At 51.4% G+C, this 22,816-nt stretch overlaps 7 protein-coding genes across 7 annotated transcripts; 4 read left to right on the forward strand and 3 right to left on the reverse strand.

The window, feature by feature from the left end:
• Positions 1-1,323: 1,323 nt before the first annotated feature.
• Positions 1,324-1,793, forward strand: VTN00DRAFT_5530 (uncharacterized protein; the record flags this gene model as incomplete). Its single annotated transcript, XM_069432071.1, has 2 exons — positions 1,324-1,482; positions 1,533-1,793. 2 exons carry the CDS (start codon positions 1,324-1,326, stop codon positions 1,791-1,793), a joined length of 420 nt encoding a protein of 139 aa, XP_069287967.1.
• Positions 1,794-3,850: 2,057 nt separating this feature from the next.
• VTN00DRAFT_5531 (uncharacterized protein) lies at positions 3,851-10,747 on the reverse strand (the record flags this gene model as incomplete). Its single annotated transcript, XM_069432072.1, has 4 exons — positions 3,851-3,868; positions 3,933-4,886; positions 4,945-10,449; positions 10,586-10,747. 4 exons carry the CDS (start codon positions 10,745-10,747, stop codon positions 3,851-3,853), a joined length of 6,639 nt encoding a protein of 2,212 aa, XP_069287968.1.
• Positions 10,748-11,596: 849 nt separating this feature from the next.
• VTN00DRAFT_5532 (uncharacterized protein) lies at positions 11,597-13,424 on the reverse strand (the record flags this gene model as incomplete). The annotated part of the gene is made up of 2 exons (XM_069432073.1): positions 11,597-13,206; positions 13,295-13,424. The coding sequence occupies 2 exons, from the start codon at positions 13,422-13,424 to the stop codon at positions 11,597-11,599; spliced, it is 1,740 nt and encodes a 579-aa protein (XP_069287969.1).
• A 2,212-nt stretch (positions 13,425-15,636) lies between these two features.
• On the forward strand, positions 15,637-17,756 carry VTN00DRAFT_5533 (uncharacterized protein; the record flags this gene model as incomplete). Its single annotated transcript, XM_069432074.1, has 3 exons — positions 15,637-16,016; positions 16,168-17,419; positions 17,472-17,756. 3 exons carry the CDS (start codon positions 15,637-15,639, stop codon positions 17,754-17,756), a joined length of 1,917 nt encoding a protein of 638 aa, XP_069287970.1.
• A 1,314-nt stretch (positions 17,757-19,070) lies between these two features.
• VTN00DRAFT_5534 (uncharacterized protein) lies at positions 19,071-19,304 on the forward strand (the record flags this gene model as incomplete). The annotated part of the gene is made up of 1 exon (XM_069432075.1): positions 19,071-19,304. One exon carries the CDS (start codon positions 19,071-19,073, stop codon positions 19,302-19,304), a length of 234 nt encoding a protein of 77 aa, XP_069287971.1.
• Positions 19,305-19,329: 25 nt separating this feature from the next.
• VTN00DRAFT_5535 (uncharacterized protein) lies at positions 19,330-20,041 on the reverse strand (the record flags this gene model as incomplete). Its single annotated transcript, XM_069432076.1, has 3 exons — positions 19,330-19,435; positions 19,497-19,829; positions 19,935-20,041. The coding sequence occupies 3 exons, from the start codon at positions 20,039-20,041 to the stop codon at positions 19,330-19,332; spliced, it is 546 nt and encodes a 181-aa protein (XP_069287972.1).
• A 1,090-nt stretch (positions 20,042-21,131) lies between these two features.
• VTN00DRAFT_5536 (uncharacterized protein) lies at positions 21,132-22,805 on the forward strand (the record flags this gene model as incomplete). Its single annotated transcript, XM_069432077.1, has 2 exons — positions 21,132-21,217; positions 21,281-22,805. The coding sequence occupies 2 exons, from the start codon at positions 21,132-21,134 to the stop codon at positions 22,803-22,805; spliced, it is 1,611 nt and encodes a 536-aa protein (XP_069287973.1).
• Between the last annotated feature and the right edge of the window lie 11 nt (positions 22,806-22,816).

Genomic DNA, 22,816 nt, shown 5'->3' on the forward strand with positions numbered 1-22,816 from the left:
TACAGACAGAACCGTGGAGATCTTCAGGTTCCTGTCCGCCCTGCTGAGAAGTCACACTTTGTGAGAAAGATAAAGGAGGCGGGCTTGAAGGAGCTGAGGATGAAGGAGAAAAGGACGACAGAGAAGGATCTCGATAACTTCGTGTTTGGTTGAGATTCGAAGCACCTGCCTTTCTCCTCAATGTCCGTCCTATTAGCCCGTCAGGGATGACAATGTCGTTTCGATGGGAGAGATATCTGCGGTAACTATGAAGAGTGAGATGTCCAGTTGTGCTCTGACAAGACTGGACGGCATGTAGGGTAGTGGAAGAAGCTGAAGAGAAATTTCGAAAGTGAATGGAGAGTTCGCGAGAAGGGACTTCCGTGGGAGTAGGTGGCAGTTGAAAGGCGTATGGGAGACGTAGAGGGGGGTTGGTGTCGTCGAGTCCGGCAACATCTCGAGGGGCTTCGATGCTGCTGGTAACGCAGCAGTCCCTTTCTTGCTCCATGATGGTCTATTCCTCTCTCTTTTCTCTACCTTGGCCTTCTATCACACTCGCAGCGAATCTACCCTCGTGGAATGGCTTCAGAATTCTCACAATCCCGCCTCTTACTATTCGCCTCGCAGTTCTCCTTTCCTCGAGTCTTTACGACTCTCCGCCGGCAAGCTCCGTCAAGACCACTTGCATTGAATAAGCCACGCTGCTACTTGAAGCATAGCTCTCAACAGCTAAAAGTGGCGTGCTCTACCTGGGATTATCAGCAGATGAACCATAAAAAGGACGCAAGCATCAAAATATTGGCAATTCAACATTGAGAAAGATATCCAAAGATGGCCAAAATTAAAAAAAAAAAAAAAAAAAAACTACACCCAGCGTGGACGGTCTGTATGCGGTTTTGCGGTCTATATATTGATTGGAATCCTCAAAATTAACGCCATAAAAACATTATCCAAGGTCGAAGATGGTTCTAACGAACAGTATGTACTTGACCTCTAGTTGACCGTTGACCATAAACTTTTTTTAACGAGAAGACACGCTTATGCCTTTATACAAATCGAAGGATGCAGCATACGAGAAATAAACAAAGACAGTCAAGATCAAGGGTATCATTGAAAAATATCTGCAAAAAATCCTGCTTCTTCGACATGACTCCCCTCCTCCCGGAACGGCGCAGCACCGGATGCGGTAGGAGGAGGATAGAAAAAGACAGTTAAAGGGGGCCATCTTGACAGCAGGATCCCCTCGCATGATAAACATAATCCGATGTCACACTGCCAATGCACACACACACACACACACACACACATACGCAAAATGATAATATTTTCTCTGCTACTCGACGAATGCAGGGTTCCGCCGGACCCATTGATCTCAGCGAGACAAAAGCCAAAAGACCGCACGTCTGCTTTCGCCTCAGACCGGCCGAGGGCGATCGGCTGCTGCAGCCGCGGCCAATAGGTGGCGGTAGCGCGGTCCTCGTCTACCCCGACAATCCCAACCCGGTCCTTCAGCCTCGCGGCATACATGGCATCCTTGACCAGTCGCGCTGCAGAACGTCGTCCCCTTGATCGGTGCACAGGGCTACGGCTGGAAAACAACACCACCCCCAAGTCCGGGCAGAACCAACGTGGCACAGTTTACTGATATCATCGTGGAATCCGGAGAGCCAATGGCCTTCACACCTGCAAGGAACCCGCGAGTGATTAAGCTCCCTGGTTCCCGAACCCCGAACAAACCGAGAGGATGTACAAAGCGGGTTTTCGTTGTGCTGGCGTCCTTCGCGCGATTTGTACTCCGTACAAGCCCTTGCTAGTTGGACCATTGCTTGACAGATCTATTTTCGGCTACTGAAGAAACCTTTCGTCGCGACTCGACGATCGCCCGCTTACTGATCGTTATACAGTCACGCTGACCATCAGACACACCTGAGCACTCACCATTCACATTTACACATGACATCATCTAATCGCAGGAAAAAAAGAAAAAGAACAAAAAAGGGGGTGCCCTTTTTTCTGACATTTGGAATTAGAGAATCATCTCGAACGTCCTCGTGATATTATTTCTTACTAACTGCATACATCTTGCGGCACAACAAAGGAGGGGGGGGGGGGGGGGGGCGCGCCTGACATCCCCCATCTTCACCTCAGGCCCATCTTTTCAAGCCTCATCCCAACCATACTCTCCGACGAATCAGCAATCATAGAACGCACCTCTCGACATTCTCTTCGATAATGTTTGTTTCTCAGCATCTTGGCTTGCTTACACAGCATCATTACTGACCAGAGGTCTATCCAATAATAGTAGACCCTTTTTGGCATCTGAGAATACTAGGTAACTCATCACCGCTTTCTTTTCGCCCCTGCAGCACTCAGGGGGCCTTACCATAGCCACGGGAGTATGCATGTATGTAAGGTAGGTACCGAACACAATCATCTTTCATTCATCAGCCTCCTTCCCCTGGACATCTTTCTTTGAGAAGAACTTCCCTCTCTCCCTCACCGACATCCATCCATATGGATAAAGTTCCAGGGCACGGGTCGACTTCTATTGCGACAAAACTCGACAAAAAAAAAAAAAAAAGAAAAAGAAAAAGAAAAAAAAGGAGAGTCCCGGTCCCATTAATTGTTTCGGAGAAATCCGTTAAAAAACATGTAGAAATCGGGCTCCGCATAGAGTCAAGTTGAGTTTCCTTCCTTGTATGGATTGGTTAGTAAGTAAATACCTAAGTAATTCCTTGCTAAATTAGACAGTAGAATCTGTGACCCTATCTATGGAAACGGATTTAACGCTACTGTTAATGGGGGGTTGGTTGGTTCTCAAGTCAGATCAAAGGCGAAGATGAAGACGAGGGCTAGTGGAGAATCGGGCCCGCCTGCCGTTGTGGCGAAGCTCTCTCTCATTACGAAGTACTACCTACCTACCTACTACTGGTAATGATGGTTGGTAGGACGGACGGGCGGGAATTATTGCAAGGTACGGAGTACTCCGCACGCGTTTTGTGCCTGGTTTATTAAGATCTGATCGGGGCCCGATGAGACGGTAAAGTAAAGTAAGATCGAGATCTCCACGGCACAGGAAGAGCTGCGCGGGGCGGGGGCTTTTTATGATCTACCTATTCCGTGATGGCTTAGTTGTCTCCACAGGGCTGTGATAAAGTGATACATACAAATATTGAACTCTTTGACACGCAGACTGTCATACTAGATCCTTGAAAATTCACATTCTCACCCTTTTCGTTCATTCGATCCGATCTGACATCTGCACTGACTCATCCTAATCAATCCATCGCCTGGTCTAGGAAAACACATCCACAAGTACAGAGACCAAGGAAAAAAGGATATTCAAATCAAGTCCAGCAAACATCAATTTGTATGTCCCGTAATGCAACGTACATATAAGCATCATCATAACATGATCCATCATCATAGTTCAAGAAACAAGAGACAAAGGAAAAAAGCCGATCCCATCCCATGTACGGTAGTACTTCCTGTTCCTGTTCCTGTTCTGTACCTTTGTACTTGTATGTACCGCATACTAGGTTATAGTCATTTGAAATGGAACAAGATAAACAGGAATCCAGCAAGCAAAAGTAGAAAAGGAAAAAGAAAAAGAATACTAATCAAGTGCCCTGTCCAGTCCAAGTCCAATCAATGAATTTGTTAAGTAAACATGGGGGAATATCCGACGATTGCTCCTTTAAGGAAAAATAGAGTAGAGAGAAAAGCCAGTTCGGTTCGGTTGATCGGTCGCCAACGCCCAAAGTTCGTTCGTTGCAGCCAGAAAACGAGGTAGCGCAAAAAGTTCAACGTGTGAGTGTGTGTGCGGAAAGGGGGGGGGGGGTGTGACCCGTGACAGACAGACAGGAGAACTTTAATGTCTTTTGTATTTCTATAAAAAGAGAAAATATTAGCTCTATCCAAAGTGAAATAAAGGAGGCTGATTGACAACTCACATCTTCCATTCTTCTCCTATTGCTCGGATCCAAGGTATTCCCTGCCCCCAACAATGTCTGTCCCACCGCCCTGGTAGCTCCAATGGCCGGCCGTAGGATAACAGTTGGAGCGCGTCTCCAGACGGCTTTCGCGGCAGCAGTAGCGCTACCGCTCTCCAGTACCTCTCCGGGGACAGCAACGATCGCATCTCGAGCCATGAGCAGGTCGCGTTCTAAGCTGCTATATGCCCCACGAAGACCCTGGACGACTCCAACGGGCTGATCCGCGTACAGAGAGATTTTCTTCGTCTCTTCCTCATCTATTTCATCATCCTCCAAGCGCCCATCAGGGGAGACGTGGCGCACAGCTGCTTGTCCCCCCGGTGCGTTGAGGAATTCCTCTGCTCCTTGAAGGACAGTTTGAGTGCCAATGGCGAGCTTTGCACCAAGTTTTACCAATTCACTAGTTGTTGTCTTGGCAAATGCGAGAGCGCCCTTCTGGATACTCCGCACGACACGGCCATCTTTCCTATACTCGCGCATCGGGATAACCACCAGGTCCTTCACACCGCTTCCAACATTCACCAGGGACCTGATCGGAGCCAGGCCTGCAAGGACCCCAGGTAGCTGATTCCTCTTAACATCAGGCATCCAAATGTCATTGAGCGTCTGTCCCAATTTATCAAACCCAGAAACGCCGTAGATAATAACGTGTCGCAGGACCATGTCTGCTTGATCGAGAACAAAGAAATTCATGAACTCTGTCGTACGCCCGGACCTGAGACCTGCATAGTCAACTCTCTTCGGTTTGAAATCAAGCTTGACCCGTATCGAGTTGACTTCCACCCGCTGCAAAAATGGTACGTCACCGGGAGCGTTTGGAACAGGGGCCGTCTCGTCCTTGAACTCAAAGAATCGACTCATGAAATCCAGTGCATCCTGATCAACATGCAAACGGAGAGGAAGGATGGTAGCCTGGAATTACTTGTTAGGACAAATAACGAAGAATAGTAGGTTCAGAGAAAGTTCTTACCTTCAAGACAATTTCCGACGCGGCAAGTTCCGGAACCGGCTTCACATTCAAAATCTCCAAATGTACCATGCTGGTGCCACTCTCCCTCTCTCCCGCATCGTGCATGTAGGTCGCGAACTTCTTCCACGTCGAAGTGGGAACGTGATCGAATATCTCGAGGTCATGGACACGTACATCCAAAGAACTTTGGGTTTCTCCCGAGCCCGGTGGGAAGACGACCAAATCAGCGGAGACGCCTTTCAGTTCGAAAGTCATCTTGTGATGCTTGCTTCGAGCCAGACGGAGCTTCTTGCCCTTGACCGAAGAAGGTCGGCTCTGGCGTGCTGTCGCCCCGGTCACGGTCGTCGAAGTGGCATAGCTGCCTGTTTCACTAGCCAAATCATCGATGTTACGATTGACCTCCTGGGAAAGTTCACGAGGGTCCTTATTGGCAGGTATGCCTATATAGATCGAATTGAAAAGAAAATCGCCAATCACCGATTCCTCTTCCTCATCGACACCGGGAGACCCACGGCTAGCTCTAGCACGCCGCTCCGTAGCTTTCATCTCGACATTCTTAACGGCCTTCGATATTGTGTCGCGCGTTCGCTGCCAGTCATAGCCATCGAACAAGTTCCAGATGATGTGGACGTCGCGGACCCTGACTCTCAGAGGACTTCCATGAAGCTTAACATCATTTGAAAGCCCGTAGGTATTATGAGCTGAGTCCCATCTATGCGCTGTGCCTCCGACTGCGGACTTCCTGGCGAAGTGATCGTCCTGGAACTCGAGTTCTGAGACACTTGACGTGATGTTGTACTGGGAATCGAAGCTATCGAGAGGATCTTTCGACTGTGAAGCTGCCATACCAGAGCCGGTCATGCTGCCACTAAGCGCGTCATCGAATCCGGGCTTCGAAGGATAAAAGTCGCTCACGTATTCGAGCTCATCTTCCACGCCACCTGTCTCGCGCTCTGGCCAAGGATCAACATGTACAGCAGCATCTCGAGAGTCTGGGCGTGATTCTGTGGCAAAGGCGTCACCAGAGAACGACGCGAGCATATCCTGAATGGGCATGACCTCAGTCCGATACTTGAGGGCTGTACTCGGCGGCGTAGGAGGCTTCAGCCCATTGAGAAGGTTGATTAAGGTCTGCGTGGAATCTGCGCATGTCTCGAGGATGAGCAAGTTATCCCTGAGTTCCACGTCTAGCGACTTTTTGCCGCCCTCGTCTAGCTGTACCACTTTCGTCACAGCCTTAGCGGACGATATGTAGGAGACAGGCACATAACCCATATCAATAAAGGCCTTGGCTTGGCTGCTCTGGGCATCGGCAGACCTACGCCGGCGCAAATTGTCCGTCAAGCCGACATTTTGGACATCGTCGATTATCATAAGAGACGCCTTCCTGAGATCCAATATGGCTTCGGAGGGCTTCTCCTCACTAATAACCCCGAAGAACTTGGCATATGTGAAGAGAACTAGACCCTTCGCAGGCATGTCACGCGGTTTGAGCCCGACAACACAATCCCGCAAGGCAACTGCAAGTCTCGAAGGCATTGAGGAGGCTTTGGGGCTTTCGAGATTCACGGACGGCTTTGTTGGCGAGCGGAAGGTGCCCTGCCGAGAACCTTGCATTTCTGTAAGGTTTACAACTGAGCTTGCCATATTAGCTGCGAGGTCTTCCACCGCGGCCTCGTCACTTAGCCCTAGAAACGCCATTATCGAGGGGATAGTGTACTCCGCACGAAGATTATGGAGCTTGACTTTGACGGTAGGATCCATCTCATCTGCGATGAAGCGAGCCATTATCATCGGCAAAGGCAGCTGTGTTTGATTTTGTCCCGCTGACAGAGGTAATGCCTCTCCTATAAGCTCCTCCGCCTCGTTCCTCACCAGCGACAATGTCCCGATCTGAGCAGCAATCAGGGATGGGATGCTTATATGGGCAGCCTCCAGGTTCCTCGAAAAGAGACGGATGTCTCCTATTTTCCCTCCAATATGAACTTGACTGTCGAGTTCTCTAATCAAAGCCAACGTCAAGATCCCTGGCCGATCGTCTTCAGGGAGATATTTGGTGACAGTTGATAGCTTGCTCAGCTCATTTCCAAGCTGTGAGAGAGGCTCCAGATCATCAGTGCGAGAGACAACAGCCTTTGCAGCAGAAACAGTGACACGGAGTACAGCACCTTGCTTTCGCTGCCGGAATAGCGTGTCTAGCATGATATCATCATCCTCTTCATACTTATCCTTGGAGGGTGTTATTAATGACAGGAGGCGATCTAAATCTACTTCCTTTGGAGAGAAGAGATACTCAATCCTGATATTTCTCAGGCTGATCTTCGCAAGGGCATCGCCGCTATCGTCAAGCGGAAACGGGCCGCTAATCTTTGCTTTGTCAATTTGCATGCCGATCCCCTCAAACCTACTGACAACCTTGACAGCGGTTGTCTTCAGCTTGATATAGTGGTTTTCCCCAATGAGATCGGTCGCAATGCCACCCACTCGAGCGTTTACTTTCCAAGGAACAGTATTGGCTGCGGGCAAAGTTGGAGATGTGGTAGGGACCGGCTCAAAATGCACACCACGTGGTCTGGCAGGCTCGGCTTTTGCTCCCCGTACGGTTGACACTGACGCCATGGAATTTCCAAGCTCCAGAATTGTACTCAATCCACCAAACCATCCCAAGACTTCATCAACCCGTTGGATATTGAGATTCAGGTGTATTGGAAGCGTCGTAAGATTGACTCTTGCAGCGTCTGCTGATTTGGTAACAGACACAGAGATGTCACCATGTACAGGTGACAATATATCCCTCACTGATTCTCGCATTCTGAGACTCTCATCAAATGAAAGTAGGTCCTCGGAAGCAAAGCCAAAGGCGAACTTTGACAAACCCAGATTGAATTTTGTTGTGCCATTGTTGACTGACAGATAAGAACTCAACCCTAACACTGTCGCCCGCAGAATGATGTCTTCGAGAGAAGAAAAGCTTGGGTGGAGAGACTGAGACACTGCATTCTGTGGGGGATATGCAGAACCCGGCAAATGCTCCAAAAGCTTAACAGAACAGCTTTTGAGAGTAAGACTGAGAGCAATTGGACTCTGCGCACCTCCTTGAGGAACTTGACTTCCACGTGGTTCACCACCATTGCCACTGTAAGCAGACAGTACTCTTTGGCCCATTTTCGTTAACAGCCACCCAGTGGCAATATCAAACTGGATTGCAATCGAAGCAACCTCAACCGTAATCGCGTCAGAGTCATTGACAGGATGAGAAGCATCCGTGGATTTTCCATCCGCAGATCGTGGTACTCTCTGTCCGCCATATTCGAACTGAGAAGACGATTCTATGGAATCCCTGAGAGATCTCCTCGGTATGTTGGCCCTCGAGCTCATAAGTTCATCATAAACCACGGATTCCGACAAGTTCACTGAATCTTTCATATCACTGCTAGTCTGTCTTCCATGCACCATGGATGACGCATCAGCTGCTCTAGCCACATGGCCATCGTTAGAAGGAAGCCATATCGATATCTTGTCAATGTCAAGCACTTTCTTGGAGACGTTCGTAAGCTTGTTCAGTGGTGGTGAAAACGGATATGGAGTTTCTTCCTCTTCCGGCCGAGTTCTTGGATGATCCTGCGGGATTGTTTGGGAATGGTGAGAATGCTCTAGAGCCCGATCACCTGAGGGGCCGGTTTGAGCATTGAGCCTGGGGGTTGAAACAACCACCTCTGGTAAGTTGCTTGAAGTAGGATCGGTGGATGTCATAGCACCATTCCGCTCAGGCGTGCAAGTATCTGTAACACTGCCTATGGAGGACCTCGGTGATCCCCAAGCCCCCGGTATGTCAGGAACGTAGCTGCGCGCGGTCGAGGCATGGCTAATGGCGCTCATGTACATACTCTCGGCTTCTTCATGAGAAAATAGCCTTGACTCCGAGAGCCCTTTAGTCGAGAATCCATGCTGCGAACTGGCGCTTCTAGGGCTAGACGGTTGAGAGGCAGGCTGGTGGGTTTCTTCGCTCGAGCTTCCAAGCAGCAATGAATCTGGAAGTGGAATTCCGGCAGGTGATGGTGTTCGCGGTCCTGACTCGACTGGTCCCCTTTGCTCTTCTGGGTCGACTTCAGATTGGCGTCCGTATATGGAGCCTCGCATTTCCGAAGGCTGAGACGTATTCCCTGCTGAGTGTCTCGATATCTCCATATGGTGTGATCCGGCCACACCATTAGAAGCATTCAATTGCGGGCTCTGAGGGCGTGGGGTGCCCCCACGGCTCGTTGAAGGCTGTAGCACGTTCGGGGGAAGGACGGTCGAGCCTTCGATATCATCGTCAAGATGAGACTTGAAGACCTCATCAAGATATGCTGGGTTGTCCAAAATCTTGTCATCATACTGGCTATCCGAAATACCAGGATAGTCTTCCGGATGGCCTTCGCTTCCGTATTCTACTTCCGAAGGTGCGTCTGAAAATCGACCCTGGGAGACGTAGGACTCCTCCATTCGCTGAGAATGATCTTCCAAATGTTCAGTATAATGACGCTGAGGATGGTCTTCCACATGTTGCGTATGATTAGAGCTTGCAATATCCTGAGGGGGTTCAAAGATCGTTGAGCGGGTCATCGCAAGCGCGTGGCCAGAGCTGGGGGATTCCGGGGACGGAGGAGGCGAGGGAGCTCTGCTCGGAGCTCTACTCGAGTCTGTACTCGTAGCCCTACTGGGAGCCCTACTCGAAGCTCTACTTGGAGCTCTACTCGGCATCTGACTGGCCTTGGAATGAGTGGTGGTCGGGGACGGAGGCGCAGCAAAATGCGAATAATTAGAGAAGACCACAGGATCCGACACCAGCATTCCATGGATGTCAGACAGCGAAATTAACCGCTTTCCTCTCTTTGACTGTGGCGCTTCATGTTCGCTAGAAGAAGCAGCGTTCACTCCATCGACAGAGAATTCCCGGATCGTCAACAGCCCTGTTATCGGGTCCGGCTTCCCGGCATTTCTCTTCAAGGGACCATCGTGCCGGAGTCCCATGTCCACTTGCAAGGTCACATCTTTGACCCTAATCTGAAGCCTATCCACGACACCCTTCAAGAAGTCAGCAATGAAGCTGGGCAGCGACACGCCCTCGTTTCCAAGCCCCAGTTCATCCTCATCGTCGCTGAGCGATGTCGACGACTGCTGGAGGTACTGTGACTGTGACGAAATCGCGGCCTTCAGCTCCGCCTTCTCCTCTCTAGGTTCGGACTCGAGGAACGAGTGCGCGAGGTCGGTCGTGGTCGGAAGGATCTGATCCCCTCCCGGATCATGCACCGAACCTGTCGATGGCCTGGATCCTTTGCTCCGTCGTCTTCCATCTTCCGGATGTATCTCATCTGGCAGCAGCCTCAGATGGACATTTATTCCTTCGACCTCGATGATGATACCGCTGCTGTAGATATCTGCAGGGATGGTGACTCGAAGGAGGAGGACCCGGGCCTTAAGCAGCTCGCACGTCGGGGGCAGATGGAGGACGGAAGCGAGTTTCTAGAAAATCGGGAAGCGACAGTCAGTACATGCGTCTACTAGATACTGAGCCCTACGGAGGGCTCCGTAGAGGTAGCTATGGGGAAGGGAGGGAAACAAGCTTCGACACGGCGATCTGCATCTAGATGCAACCTACCTCCAACTTCAGCCCGATATCCCGCAGCTCAAACGTACTTCTCTGACCCCACCGGATGCCCAGACTATCCAGGTCCAAGGCATCAGTGTCGACGAGCTCCAGGCGAGACAGCGCATACCGCAGCAGCCGCTTCTGGAAGAACGAAGGCAGGAAGTAAGCCATGATGCTGGACTAGACAAAGAAGGAGAGCCGAAGAGGGCTCAGTTGATGAGTCCAAATATCATCGGAGCAGGTGCATCGTAGGACCAGAGCTTGCTTTTTGTGGGTTTGTCCGCTTGCTTGTTCTTGGGGCGGCTGGAGGATGCGGATGCGGAGGTTAGTAGGTTGGAGCAAGTCTAGTAGTAGTTCAGACGGAAGGGAGCCTTGCACCGATGGCGGTGATGATGGATGCCAGAGTCACAGACAACAGAACATCGCAGCCGCCACCGCGAGAGATAGGAGAAGCTGGAGAACAGCTATTAGGGCTCAGATGCCGTGCTGGACAGCTCGCTCACTGTATGGCATTGCATTGCATGAGAAGCATCGGGCAGAACAAGCACCAAGTGTCACCAGTCGGAGACCGCATGTGGCGGGGTTGAGCTGTGCGTGATGTATGCCACAAGCTCCTGTCGGCGCAGACAGCTCCAGCACCGCCGAACGGTCGGGCTGAGCAGCACGCCCGACAGCCCATCATGCATGAACATCTGCTGCTGGCCGGTCTATCTGCTTTATCATTTAATGGCATAAGGCTACAAGAAACATCACTCGGTATACAAAATTCAGCTTGGCTATCTAGCAATTATCCTGTCTTGCTGATCATGGATCATGAGGTCATCTCCGCTATCTTCGGGTTGAACCAAACCGGCCGTTATCACACTCCACCTCCGCGCCGAAGTTGAATCCTACTACATACCTGAATCCGACCGCCGTTGAAACTCTTCTTCTTCTCTTCCAATATATATTTTTCCTAGAATATTACGTTAGAACCCGAAACGCCTTGTTCCCTGACCGGACCCTGAACCCCCCCGTGCTCTACTGCTCGTCGTCATCAACGGCCGCCTCCGCAAATTCCAGCACGACCCACTGGCAGAACTTCTCAAAGTCCGAATACCAATCCCTCAGACGGGCGGCTTTCAGTCCGCTTCCCGTGATCCCCTTTCGAATATCCGACAGCCACTCCGCCGACGTTTGGTCCTCGAAGCAGCTCCATCGCAGGGAGTTTTCTGCCATCGTGGCCAGGCCCTCGAGGCCCATATTCTCCAGCCCTTGAACTGCTTGCCAGAAGTCGTGCGTTAGTCCGTTTCTGCCGTGCCCCAGAACCGCCGGATCGTCGTTACATAGCGAGACGGATACACCTCGGGACAGGAGGGCAGGCAAGGGGTGGGATTTGATCGAGCTGGTCAGTCGTAGTATCTCGTTCGAGATTGGGCAACATTCGATCAGGATCTTCCTGTCCTTGACCAGGTCGATAAGCAAGGGGTGTTTGTAGAGCGAAAACCCATGCCCAATTCGTCTGGTTCCGAGGAGGATGGCATCGAACAGGTTGTGGTCTGTGGCATCACCGTCCCCAAGGCACTCACCGGCGTGGAAGAAGAATGGGATTTCCACTCCCTCTTCAACGCAGTATTTGCGGAACCAGAACAGCACGGGTATGAGGTCGACCAGCGGCCTCCCCTGGTCCTCCTGCCCGACAAGATCGAACCCACAGACTATGTCAGGATATGCCTTCTTGACGACGACACATTGCTTCATGCTCTCGACGATATCGCGGTTCGGAAATCTGCGAAGAGTAGTCCAGATCATCCTCGCTCCGTAGAAACCCTTCCCCTCATCCGTAGTTTTGAAAGCTTTGATCTCCTCCTTAAAGACGCGGAAGAACTCCACGTAGTCCTTCTCAGGAGCATCGATCCCTTCCCGACGGTACTCGAAGACGAAAGCAATCCTGAACTCAACGTACCGTATGCCATCAGTGGCTAGCTCTGCAAGCATGCGGCGCAGACAAGGTCTCAGGATAGGTTCGTAGAACAAGATAGACCCAATAATAGGGAACGTGCGTTGAAAGATGGCCCAAATCGCATCAACCCCGTGGTGGTGGTTATAGGAGTGCTCCGGGTCGATCATACACCTGCCCTTCAGCCACTCGCGGAAGCCGGCCTCTCCACCCTTCGGGAAAGTAGAAGCCGCCTTGTGGATGTGGATCAACGTGGAGGGCTCGTACTCGGCGGTCCATATGGAAGGCCTATTCTCCGACTCGGCTAGCGGGGTGGACGAGTACTGGAAAGACAGCGGGGCGCTTTCGAGCTCCTTTTCCGTCACCAGCGGTTGCGGAGCAGTCATGTGGATACCCGGCGTAGAGAACGCCAGATCGATCAAGTAGTCCAGATCGAACATGGCATCCATGTGGGCGTGGAGGAGAGCGCCTTTCGGCATCCTCTGCACGATCTTCCACAGATCGGTCTTCTCCATGCGACCCTTGGCCAGGTTGAACATGATCCCCGGGTAGAGAATCTCGTCTGACTGGTGGGCAACTCTTTCATCCATATCTGTCGTCCATACCTGCTTCTGCTCTCTGGCACGGATGCGGGAGACGATCCGGCATGCTTCCGCCGCGACTGTAGAGATGGAGTTGCGAAACGAGAAGTCTAGAGCGGGCATCAGCTTCTACCATTCATTCTAACAGTTGAAACCATGTATCATTGTTGAAAAGTTGTTGTTGTACGGAGAGCTCACCATGTCGGAGCTTATGCTCCTGCTCAATGAGGGCCTGGCGTCCATTGAGGTATTTCTGGATAAAGGGGTCGTCGAACTGAGGGATGCCCTCGTCGAGCTCCCAATCGCCGTCCTGGCCCCCCCGGCCCATTCTCTTTCCCCGGCCTGGAAGTCTGGGTTACCAAGGAAGGGGTATGTATATAATTGATCGTGCCCTAAGTGTCTCTATTCCCGTGAAACTTGAGATCAGCGCGATCCTTCTATACCCGGGTGAACGTGCAGGAGGGGTGAGAGGAGAGTTGAGCGAACCAGTGGTTCACTCTGCCAGGATCGGCCGTCAAACAAGGCACCTGCATTGTTTAGCAACCCCGCAAAGTCGGTGCTTAAATAATAAACAGCAATGAGCAATCAGAAGCCTCCTGGATGCCGTTACGTAAATGCCGCACTATTTTCTTGGTATTTGAACAGAGCCGTGACATCTCCCCGCATGCTTCGTCGTACCGAATAATAGAATCTGCAGCCAGCCTTAGATAGCCATCTTTTCTATAAGTTTAGCTGCAGATACCTACTAACTTATCGCACAGAACACTGTGGGTTGGGCACAGTACTGCTGTGTAAGTATGGCCCTTTCGCTACTTTGTGCAAACCGAACTATATACCGTATATTAATTCATGTGCGAAAAAAATCGACCAGGCCAGTAGTCGTACCTATTGACCTGTCTAACAAGCGGAATTGAACTAATAGGTACATCCCATCCGTAGCTGTAGGAGGATTGCAAGCCGTAACAACGGACTCCACAAGATTTTGACAGTCCAGAACTGGTCAATGACTTCCCCCGATCTAGAGTAGAAGTGCAATTACAGGGCGTGGGTCAGACACGTGCCTTAAGCATACTTTATCAGGGTTCCGTATCTCTCAGGTTAGGTTCAACTGTCATCTAAGCATGTATCATATCAGTGATAAGGGGATTTCGGCGAGCCGGCAACCAGGGTTGTCACGCACGGGCTATGATTATTTATTGGTGCTCATTCCAAGCAGTTACTGGCAGGTACTCCGTGCTCCACCGTTGGCCTTCATCTACGGAGCAGTACCGCCAGTGGATGAAGGCTGATAGACGGATAGGGAAATTCAACACGCGGGAGTTCCAGTTGGCACGGCCCACCCAGCCAAAAGACCGCTAAAAGGTGCTCTCTCCTCCACAACGTCGCTCCTGATTAGGTCCGTACTCCGTGTCTCGAGGAGGGCCATTGGTCGACGACTCGACGCCCAGCCACATGATATCGGCCTTACTACTTGCCGCGCTCTGTAGTCGGCGTGGCCGGTCGAGATATGTGAAAGTCGCCTTCCTGCTGCTGACTTAGATCGTAAGCTAAGGGCGATAGTACTGCAAGTCTGTAGTAAAAGATAGCTGTGGCCAGATCCAAGACAACGGGCGAGATAACAAGGAGATATGCTCAGCTGCATGTATGACATGGGTCATGGGTGTAATCTGTTCGGTGTCAGAAAGGAGTCGGTGGCCGTCGGTCTCCTGCGCACAAACAAGATGCGTGCGCCGTACGCGGGGTAACCTTGGCTGCGCTTCGGGAGCAGCAAAGCTTGAACTTCAGGATAAACGGTTAAGCAACGGCGACTGCTCTCCACATTCCGACCTCGAGACTCGCAGTTTCCGTTCCGCATCTACCAGCAGGCGGTGCTCCGTCCACGGGTCGCCTCCATACCTTCCCTATACGCAGTAAGATGACGGCGAAACCGAAACGGCAGCAGCGCCACACGATGTGGAGGGAAGCAGGGACGCGGCTTCCAGAAGGTCTATGGCTGCAAAGTTTGCCATGGCCGATCTGCGTTGCAGCCAGTCACAGGCCGAGGTACCGCTGCGATAGGCAGTGTAACATCCTTATCTGAGGGCAAGAGACGGGTCAACCACGGCTTTGTATGTCGGTCGAGGCCGACGCTTTGTGCGGTGGGTAGCTGAGAAAAAGATCGCGGTCCGTGCCAGCGATCTTCTCCAGCCGCGTGCTTTGTGTGCCCTGCATTCACTGATAGCAGGTTAAACCTGGCCAGTCGAGGCCTCTGATTCGAGGATCTCTCATCAATGCTGCCCACGAGCACAACACGCGACCTGTATAAAAAAAAGCTCCCAGCCCATTTATAGACACTGCTGCCGTTCCTAGGTGTACCTCTGAGTGCCACTTGGTAGACGTCGCAGTTCGTCTTCAGCGACGGTCCGGGAGGTCGATTTCAACATCTCTGTCTCGTGCCCCTTCTGAGGGCCACTCAGCTCACTTGGGTGCACGCTGTGTTTGCAGGTGTGAGACCTCCACCACGACTACGGCTGTCCTCCAGCGGAGGTGACATCAGCAAGATGGCCGACGACAAGAACAAGAATCCCAACAATAATAACATCGCCGACAGGACGCATCCTTATGCTTCTGCTGAGGCCCTGCCCCATTCTGATCCAGCACTAGAGCCTGCTAATAAGCACCATCATGCTCACCATCACCATACCGCCTTTGCGGAGCAGGGCCGTAAGGATGAAGTGGTCTACTCCAAGGACACGACCTTCGAGAAGCCTACCATCCCGGATCCAAGTCCCCAGGACAATGGTCCTTCCCCTGAGAAGAATGAGGGTAAAGGGGACATTGAAGAAGTGGGCGGAAGCGTTGCGAAGCGCCCCTGGCACCGTCGTATTCTGAAGCACTGGAGGCACGTCGCCCATGCCGGCATCTGGCTTCTGTTCACCGGGTGAGTTCAACATTTACTTGGTCGTTATGTGGTGCTTTGTGAATCGGAATTTGCAAAGAGCTGTCAGTCGATGGTTTCTTTCTCTACTCGGGAATCAATGATGATTTTATGCATCCGTGTAAGGTTGGATACTTATCCTTCTCCTATCTAGCTGGTGGATTGCTGGCCTCATCCTGCACCGATATGATCTCGGGTGGCTGATCCCGTTCCTCCTGTACCTCGCCATTACGCTCCGCATCCTTTTCTCCTATGTCCCGATCAGGATTGTTACGGTCCCGATGCACTTCCTCTGGAACCACACAGCTCGACCTTTTGTCCGCGTGATCCCTGAAAAGCTGAGGATTCCGGCTGCAACTTTGTTGGTCATCGCGGTCATCCTCATTGGAGCATTTGTATCTGAAGAGTCTGCAGACAACACGCGAGCAAACCGTGCTGTCAGTCTGTTCGGATTGGTTGTGCTTCTCTTCGGGCTATGGCTCACTTCGAGGAATCGAAAGAAGATCATTTGGCACACGGTTATCGTGGGGATGCTCGCGCAGTTCGTCGTTGCTGTCTTCGTCCTGCGGACCAAGGCCGGTTATGACATCTTCAACTTCGTTTCTTTACTGGCTAGAGACCTGTTGGGTTTCGCTAACCAAGGCGTGGCTTTCTTAACCCAGCAGGATCTCCCAGAGAACGTACTGAAATATTTCCTTGTTACTGTCATTCCTGCTATCGTCTTCTTCGTTTCCTTGGTCCAGCTCCTCTATTACACCAATATTCTCCAGTGGTTCATTGGCAAGTTCGCCATCTTCTTCTTCTGGAGCATGCGTGTTTCTGGCGCTGAAGCCGTCGTGGCCGCCGCGTCTCCTTTCATCGGACAGGGTGAATCAGCCATGCTGATCCGGCCTTTCATCGCCCACCTCACCATGGCCGAGATCCATCAGGTTATGTGCTCAGGGTTTGCCACAATCGCCGGTAGCGTGCTTGTGGCCTACGTCGGTATGGGTGTCAACCCCCAGGCCCTGATCTCATCCTGTGTGATGAGCATCCCTGCGTCTCTTGCCGTCTCGAAGATGCGGTGGCCAGAGGAAGAAGAGACTCTGACTGCTGGTCGTGTCGTTGTCCCCGATGACGACGAGCACCGTGCGGCGAACGCCCTTCACGCTTTTGCCAACGGTGCCTGGCTGGGTATCAAGATCGCGGGCATGATTACTGCCACCCTACTCTGCATCATTTCCCTGGTTGGTCTTGTCAACGGCCTGCTGACCTGGTGGGGTCACTATCTTAACATCAACGACCCACCATTGACCCTTGAAATGATCGTCGGCTACATCTGCTATCCGATTGCGTTCCTACTCGGTGTCCCTCGTAATGGTGACCTCTACAAGGTTTCTCAGCTGATTGGCCTCAAACTTGTCACTGTAAGGCTTAGTTCTTGTGCACATTTGAAATGAAAGGCTGATAGACAAACAGAATGAATTCGTGGCCTACGACCGCCTCCAGCACAATGAGGAATTCGCTAACCTCTCCGTCCGCTCCAGGCTCATCGCGACGTACGCTCTGTGCGGATTTGCCAACATCGGCTCCCTGGGCAACCAGATTGGTGTCTTTGCGCAGATCGCGCCCGGTCGTGGTGGTGATGTGTCCCGCGTGGCCGTCAGCGCTATGATTACGGGGGCGCTGAGTACTCTGTCCAGTGCCGCGATCGCGGGGCTGCTGATTACGGATGAGAGGCAGTTTATTACTCCGACGAGCTGAAAAATCCAAAACCAGGAAATCGGTTGATATCGCGATATGATATCACGTCTTCATTTCTTTGAGGCGTAGTTGATCTGTTTTCACTGTACACTACTATTTTACTGCAGAGAGGGGATTTCCGGGTGATATGAGCTTCTGATGCTAATATTTGACGGCATATGAGTTCTGCCTTTCTTTTCCTTCTATCATACCAGGAGTTGCACACCATGCCTCCTCATATGATCTACATGTGACGTGAATTTCCTACCTTAGGTACGGGGATGACGGTCCTCAGATAGCAGATAATGACATGTTAATTAAATATTGGGGGTATCATTAGAGCATAGACGTTTGCGTAGTTTCTGTAGTATTGCACTGACTGTGCAGGTAGCTTTGGACTTCTGAGCTTTGACGGGTGTTGTATGCATGCACCTGATAGAGTCTCGAGCGCCTAGTAGATCGGTAACGATGAAGAGGTTATCCCGGATGATGAGTTTGTTGCAGTATTGTTGTGCGGGATTACGATATATATACTTAAATAACTGTTCGCTGCGGAGTCTAGAAACGAGCAGCATGATTCTGTGTATGTTTGACACTGTCTCTTTTCATAGCATTAGCATACAGTACAATAGAAAAGGGAGAGTATATGATAGTTATTCTTATAGAGACCCTCTCTTTTTCCATGTCCGTCCGGTCCATCTTCGGTTCAACGACTATATCTATAAGTCCGCATAGTTATGGTCCCTAAATGACAAAAAATCGCTGTGTGTAACATAAACAGTGGCTGTTTACTCGAAAGGTCAATTAGATTAGATTAGGTAGGTCCGACGATACATTAATATACCAAGAAACGGACTAGACATACTATTACCTTCGTGTAACTATAGACACTTCGTCGAAGTAACTCCTAGATCGGGAGGATGTGACAAGGACACGAGTGAATCAAAAAAAAAGTTCTATTCCGTTACGTTACAAGACCGGAATAAACTGTCCGTCTATCGTTGGAGGATTAGCAAATAAATGCAATAAAAAAATGCGCTAGCAAGGCGTTTTGCGCCACGGAGAATCTAGGACGCGATAGATGCCCAAAAAGGCTCAGGTAAGGTCTCGAGTAGGAAGTGGGAAAAGCGCAAAAAAAGTAGCATTTGAAGAAAAACTGCAAGGTCTGCAGCTGGTGGTGGATAGGACAGAGACCGCGTTCCAAAACCAAGCTTCTTAAGAAGAAGACCGTACAAGGGACATGAAAGCCAAATTCACACAAAAAGATAAAACTAGGATGAAGAGACGTAGAGCAAAGCTGGACAATCCCCAGAAGCAAAGTTGCTATGCATCCTTATGCTGGGTCCCACCGCCCCCCAAAAAAAGCAGTATCAAGTTTCATTCCAATCGCTAAAAACTCCTGAACCAAACCTAACCCGTTTCACTACGCCGTATCCAAAGCCAGGAAAATCAACGGACAGGCGTAGCATAATCGGCTCCCAGCCGATGAGCAGATCTTTTCCATTGACCTCTCCCAAAAACAAAGACCATGACGCGAAAAACTCCCAACCTGTGAACGGCGCAATCTGATGACTTAACCTGGTTCAAACCCTGTCTACTCGTCATCCTCGATATCACGGTGTCTCGCGAGAACATGACGCTTGAATTCTTCGGGGTTGTTATCCCACAGCTCGGCTGCTTGGCCGTTCAGTGGGCTCGCGCTGTTGCAACATTGTTAGCCCCCTAGTACGTCCCCAAGAGATTTGTCAAGATGATACATACTTGTTTGGCTCCCCAAGCAAGCTCTGCAGACTGAGCAGTACGCTCTGCACATTGTACACGGCGCTCCACTTGTCCTTCAGGATGTCGAGACAGATACGGCCGGAGAAGTCGACGTTGGGGTGGTAGATTGGGGTCTTGAAGAGGACGGTGGGAGGAGAGTAGGGGTAGTTGTTGGGGAAGGCGAATGACAGCTTGAACGTGAGGCCCTCGTAGGGCGTCTCACTTGGTCCGCTGATCGTTGCGGTCCAGTTGAGGAGGTTGCCGTCTGCATTGGGGAAGGCAGAGATGCCAGGTGAGGGTGAGAGCATGAGCTGCATCAACTCTGTTTGCAGGCTGCAGAACGGTAACGTCAGTTTAATTGATTTAACAAATCCAGGAGCAGTGAACAGTATGTCGTTCACCAATGAGATAAACATGGCATCGGGGACCGTCACGCACCGCTTGGTCACGCTTTGGGTGTCACTCCGCTGGGCGGACGAGCCCAGTTTGGACGCCTCGTGCGCCTCGGGAGCAGAGTTCTGGGTATCCTCCATCGTATAGTCCATGATGTCTCTTGTCTAGGGGGAGTCGACGGCTTAAAAGGAACTTTAGTGGTCTGGAATGCGAGCGACGAACAGCGAGAGTCTGATCTCTGGAACGACGACGGAACCGAACAGTGAAGGTTATCGGCTGGAATGACGGGTAGACCCACGGGGAAGAGAGAGAGAGAGAATGAAACAGGACGCGAGAACGGATCAAGTAGTAGAGAACACAGAGAAAACTGCGACGGTGTTATTTATTTCCTGTAGAAATGGATCGGATGCTGGTACGGCGCAGAGGCCCGACTGTCCTTTGTTTACTCCACCGGCTCGACCCCGGCAACGATTGGCAGCCCCACGGGCTGCAGCAACTCGTGACAGCGACAACTGACTCGTGTCTGCCCGCCTGAAACCTGCACGCGAAGGAGATATTATTCAGGCATACTCATCTGAAGAAGACGCGTCTTCAGCTGTTGTAAGAGTAAGATCCTTTGGCGTTATGGTGCATTGTCATCCTGTCGTGACATCTCGAGCGGACATGCACTGGCTGCCATGCGATACCACTTATGCGCTGTGGCCTAGTAGTAGACATACGATTCTGTTAGCTCCAAGGGATCTCCTACGTGGCTGGTTTCTCGTCCATACATCGCATGAGAAACCTTCCTTCTTTTACCCGACGGAAAAAAGTATCCTTGCTCCGTAGAAAGCTTGTGGTTTCTTTCCTTAGGACGTAAAGGCACGCCAGCGTTGAGATGCGGGGCGCTCCAAACAGTGCTAGCATCTTGTCGCTCTAGAGTATTCTCGTGCGCCTAGAATCAATCCAAACTCTTCATATAATTGAATGCGATGCGCTCTATTCACCTCGGGGCGCCCGTCCCTCGGGCCCTCTGAGCGTCCATGGTTACGGTTACTCGTCACATTACCCAAACAGGATAAAGTGGCTCGCGTTCCCGCCAAAGGCGCGTCCGCCGGGGAGGCCTTGTTTTGTTGTTGCTCAGCGCAAGGGATCAAAACGCTCTCCATTTGTCATCGTACCATCTAGCTGCTCCGAAAAGTGTTCCGATCTGATGTTCTGTTATTGATCCTTCAGATCTGGCTCGTCGCGAGCTTCAATGCCATGCAGCTCTCCCAGCTTGCCCCGCTCCCCTCTGACCTGCCCTTCCGGATCGTCTCTAAGACGATCGGGCAAGGCGCTTATGCCTGGTTAGTATCTGCTTTATTTTCTCTAGGTTAACTAAGAAGAAGTGCTCACGGTTTGGTTGGCAGCATCAAGAAGGCATGTCCCCTGCAAGAAGAGAACCCGGTCTTCGCCGTCAAGTTCATCCACAAGGAATACGCCTCGCGCCATGGTCGGATAAGTCCTCGGCAGCTGCAGATGGAGGTCACGGTACACAAGCATATCGGCGATCATAACAACATAATATCCTTCTTCCATACCGGCGAAGATGCCACCTGGCGATGGATCGCCATGGAGCTCGCGGAGGGCGGGGACCTGTTTGACAAGATCGAGGCAGACGAAGGTGTCGGCGAGGATATCGCCCACGTCTATTTCTCGCAGCTCATAAGCGCCGTTAGCTACATGCACTCCAGAGGTGTTGGCCACAGGGACATCAAGCCAGAGAATATCCTGCTGTCAGAGGATGGAAATCTGAAGATTGCGGACTTTGGCCTGGCGACTGTGTTCGAGTACAACGGGAAGACAAAGCTTTGCACGACATTATGTGGAAGTCCTCCATATATCGCACCAGAGGTCATCTCGTGCAGCAGCAGAGGGCAGACAAAAGGCAAAGGTTACCGCGCTGATCTGGCTGACATTTGGTCCTGCGGAGTCGTTCTCTTCGTCCTGCTCGCCGGCAACACGCCGTGGGATAGCCCGACGGAGAACAGCTACGAGTTCAGCGAATACGTCGAGAAAAATGCAAGGACTACAGATGAGCTATGGCAGAAGCTACCACCGGCGACATTATCGTTGCTACGAGGCATGCTAAAAGTCGATGTGGACAGTAGATTCTCAATGGAGGATGTACGACGACATCCCTGGTTCACCCGTCAGAACAAGTACCTCGCTCCAGACGGCAGGCTGAGGGACCCGATCAACTTGGCGACCAGCATGTTTGAATCGCTTCACATAGACTTTACGCAAGATCCCCTGGCTGGCTCGCGAAACGGCAGCACCCGGGCTTCCAGCGCCATGGAGATTGAGACTGGGAATGACTTCGAAACCAGACTTTCGTCTACCCAGCCAGAGATGCAAGTCGGAGACATGCTAATGGACTGGGATGGACCGACATCGCACCTCGCGGCCAACGCTATCTCCTCTACCCAGCCTATGGACAACGTCTCTTCCACCCAAAGCTTCCTGATGGCAGATCGTCTGGAGGACGAGCCCTCCATGTCCCAATTCTCCCCAAACCCCTCTGTTCCGCTTAGCCGCACACAGAAGGCGCAGAAGTTCCACGACATCGTACCTGCTCGCCCGTTGACACGTTTCTTCTCCACATGGGCACTGAAGCTTCTCGTTCCCCTCATCTGCGAGGCTCTTCACCGCCTGGGTGTTCCTGTTCCGACGCAGCCTCCTGTGTCTGGAACAGACTCATCAGCGGTGATTCGTGTAGTCACCAAGGATGGGAGGATGTGCATGCTCCAGGGGAATATCGTTGTTGAGTGCGTGACGGAAGGTGTGCTGGAGGTTGAGTTCGTGAAGATAAAGGGTGACCCGCTGGAGTGGCGGAGATTCTTTAAGAAAGTCACGGTTCTTTGCAAGGATGCGGTGTACAAGCCGGAATACTAATTTCTCAGATA

Source organism: Thermoascus crustaceus, assembly GCF_041956765.1.
Source record: "Thermoascus crustaceus strain CBS 181.67 unplaced genomic scaffold VTN00scaffold_3, whole genome shotgun sequence".
Classification (NCBI taxonomy): Eukaryota; Fungi; Ascomycota; class Eurotiomycetes; order Eurotiales; family Thermoascaceae; genus Thermoascus; species Thermoascus crustaceus.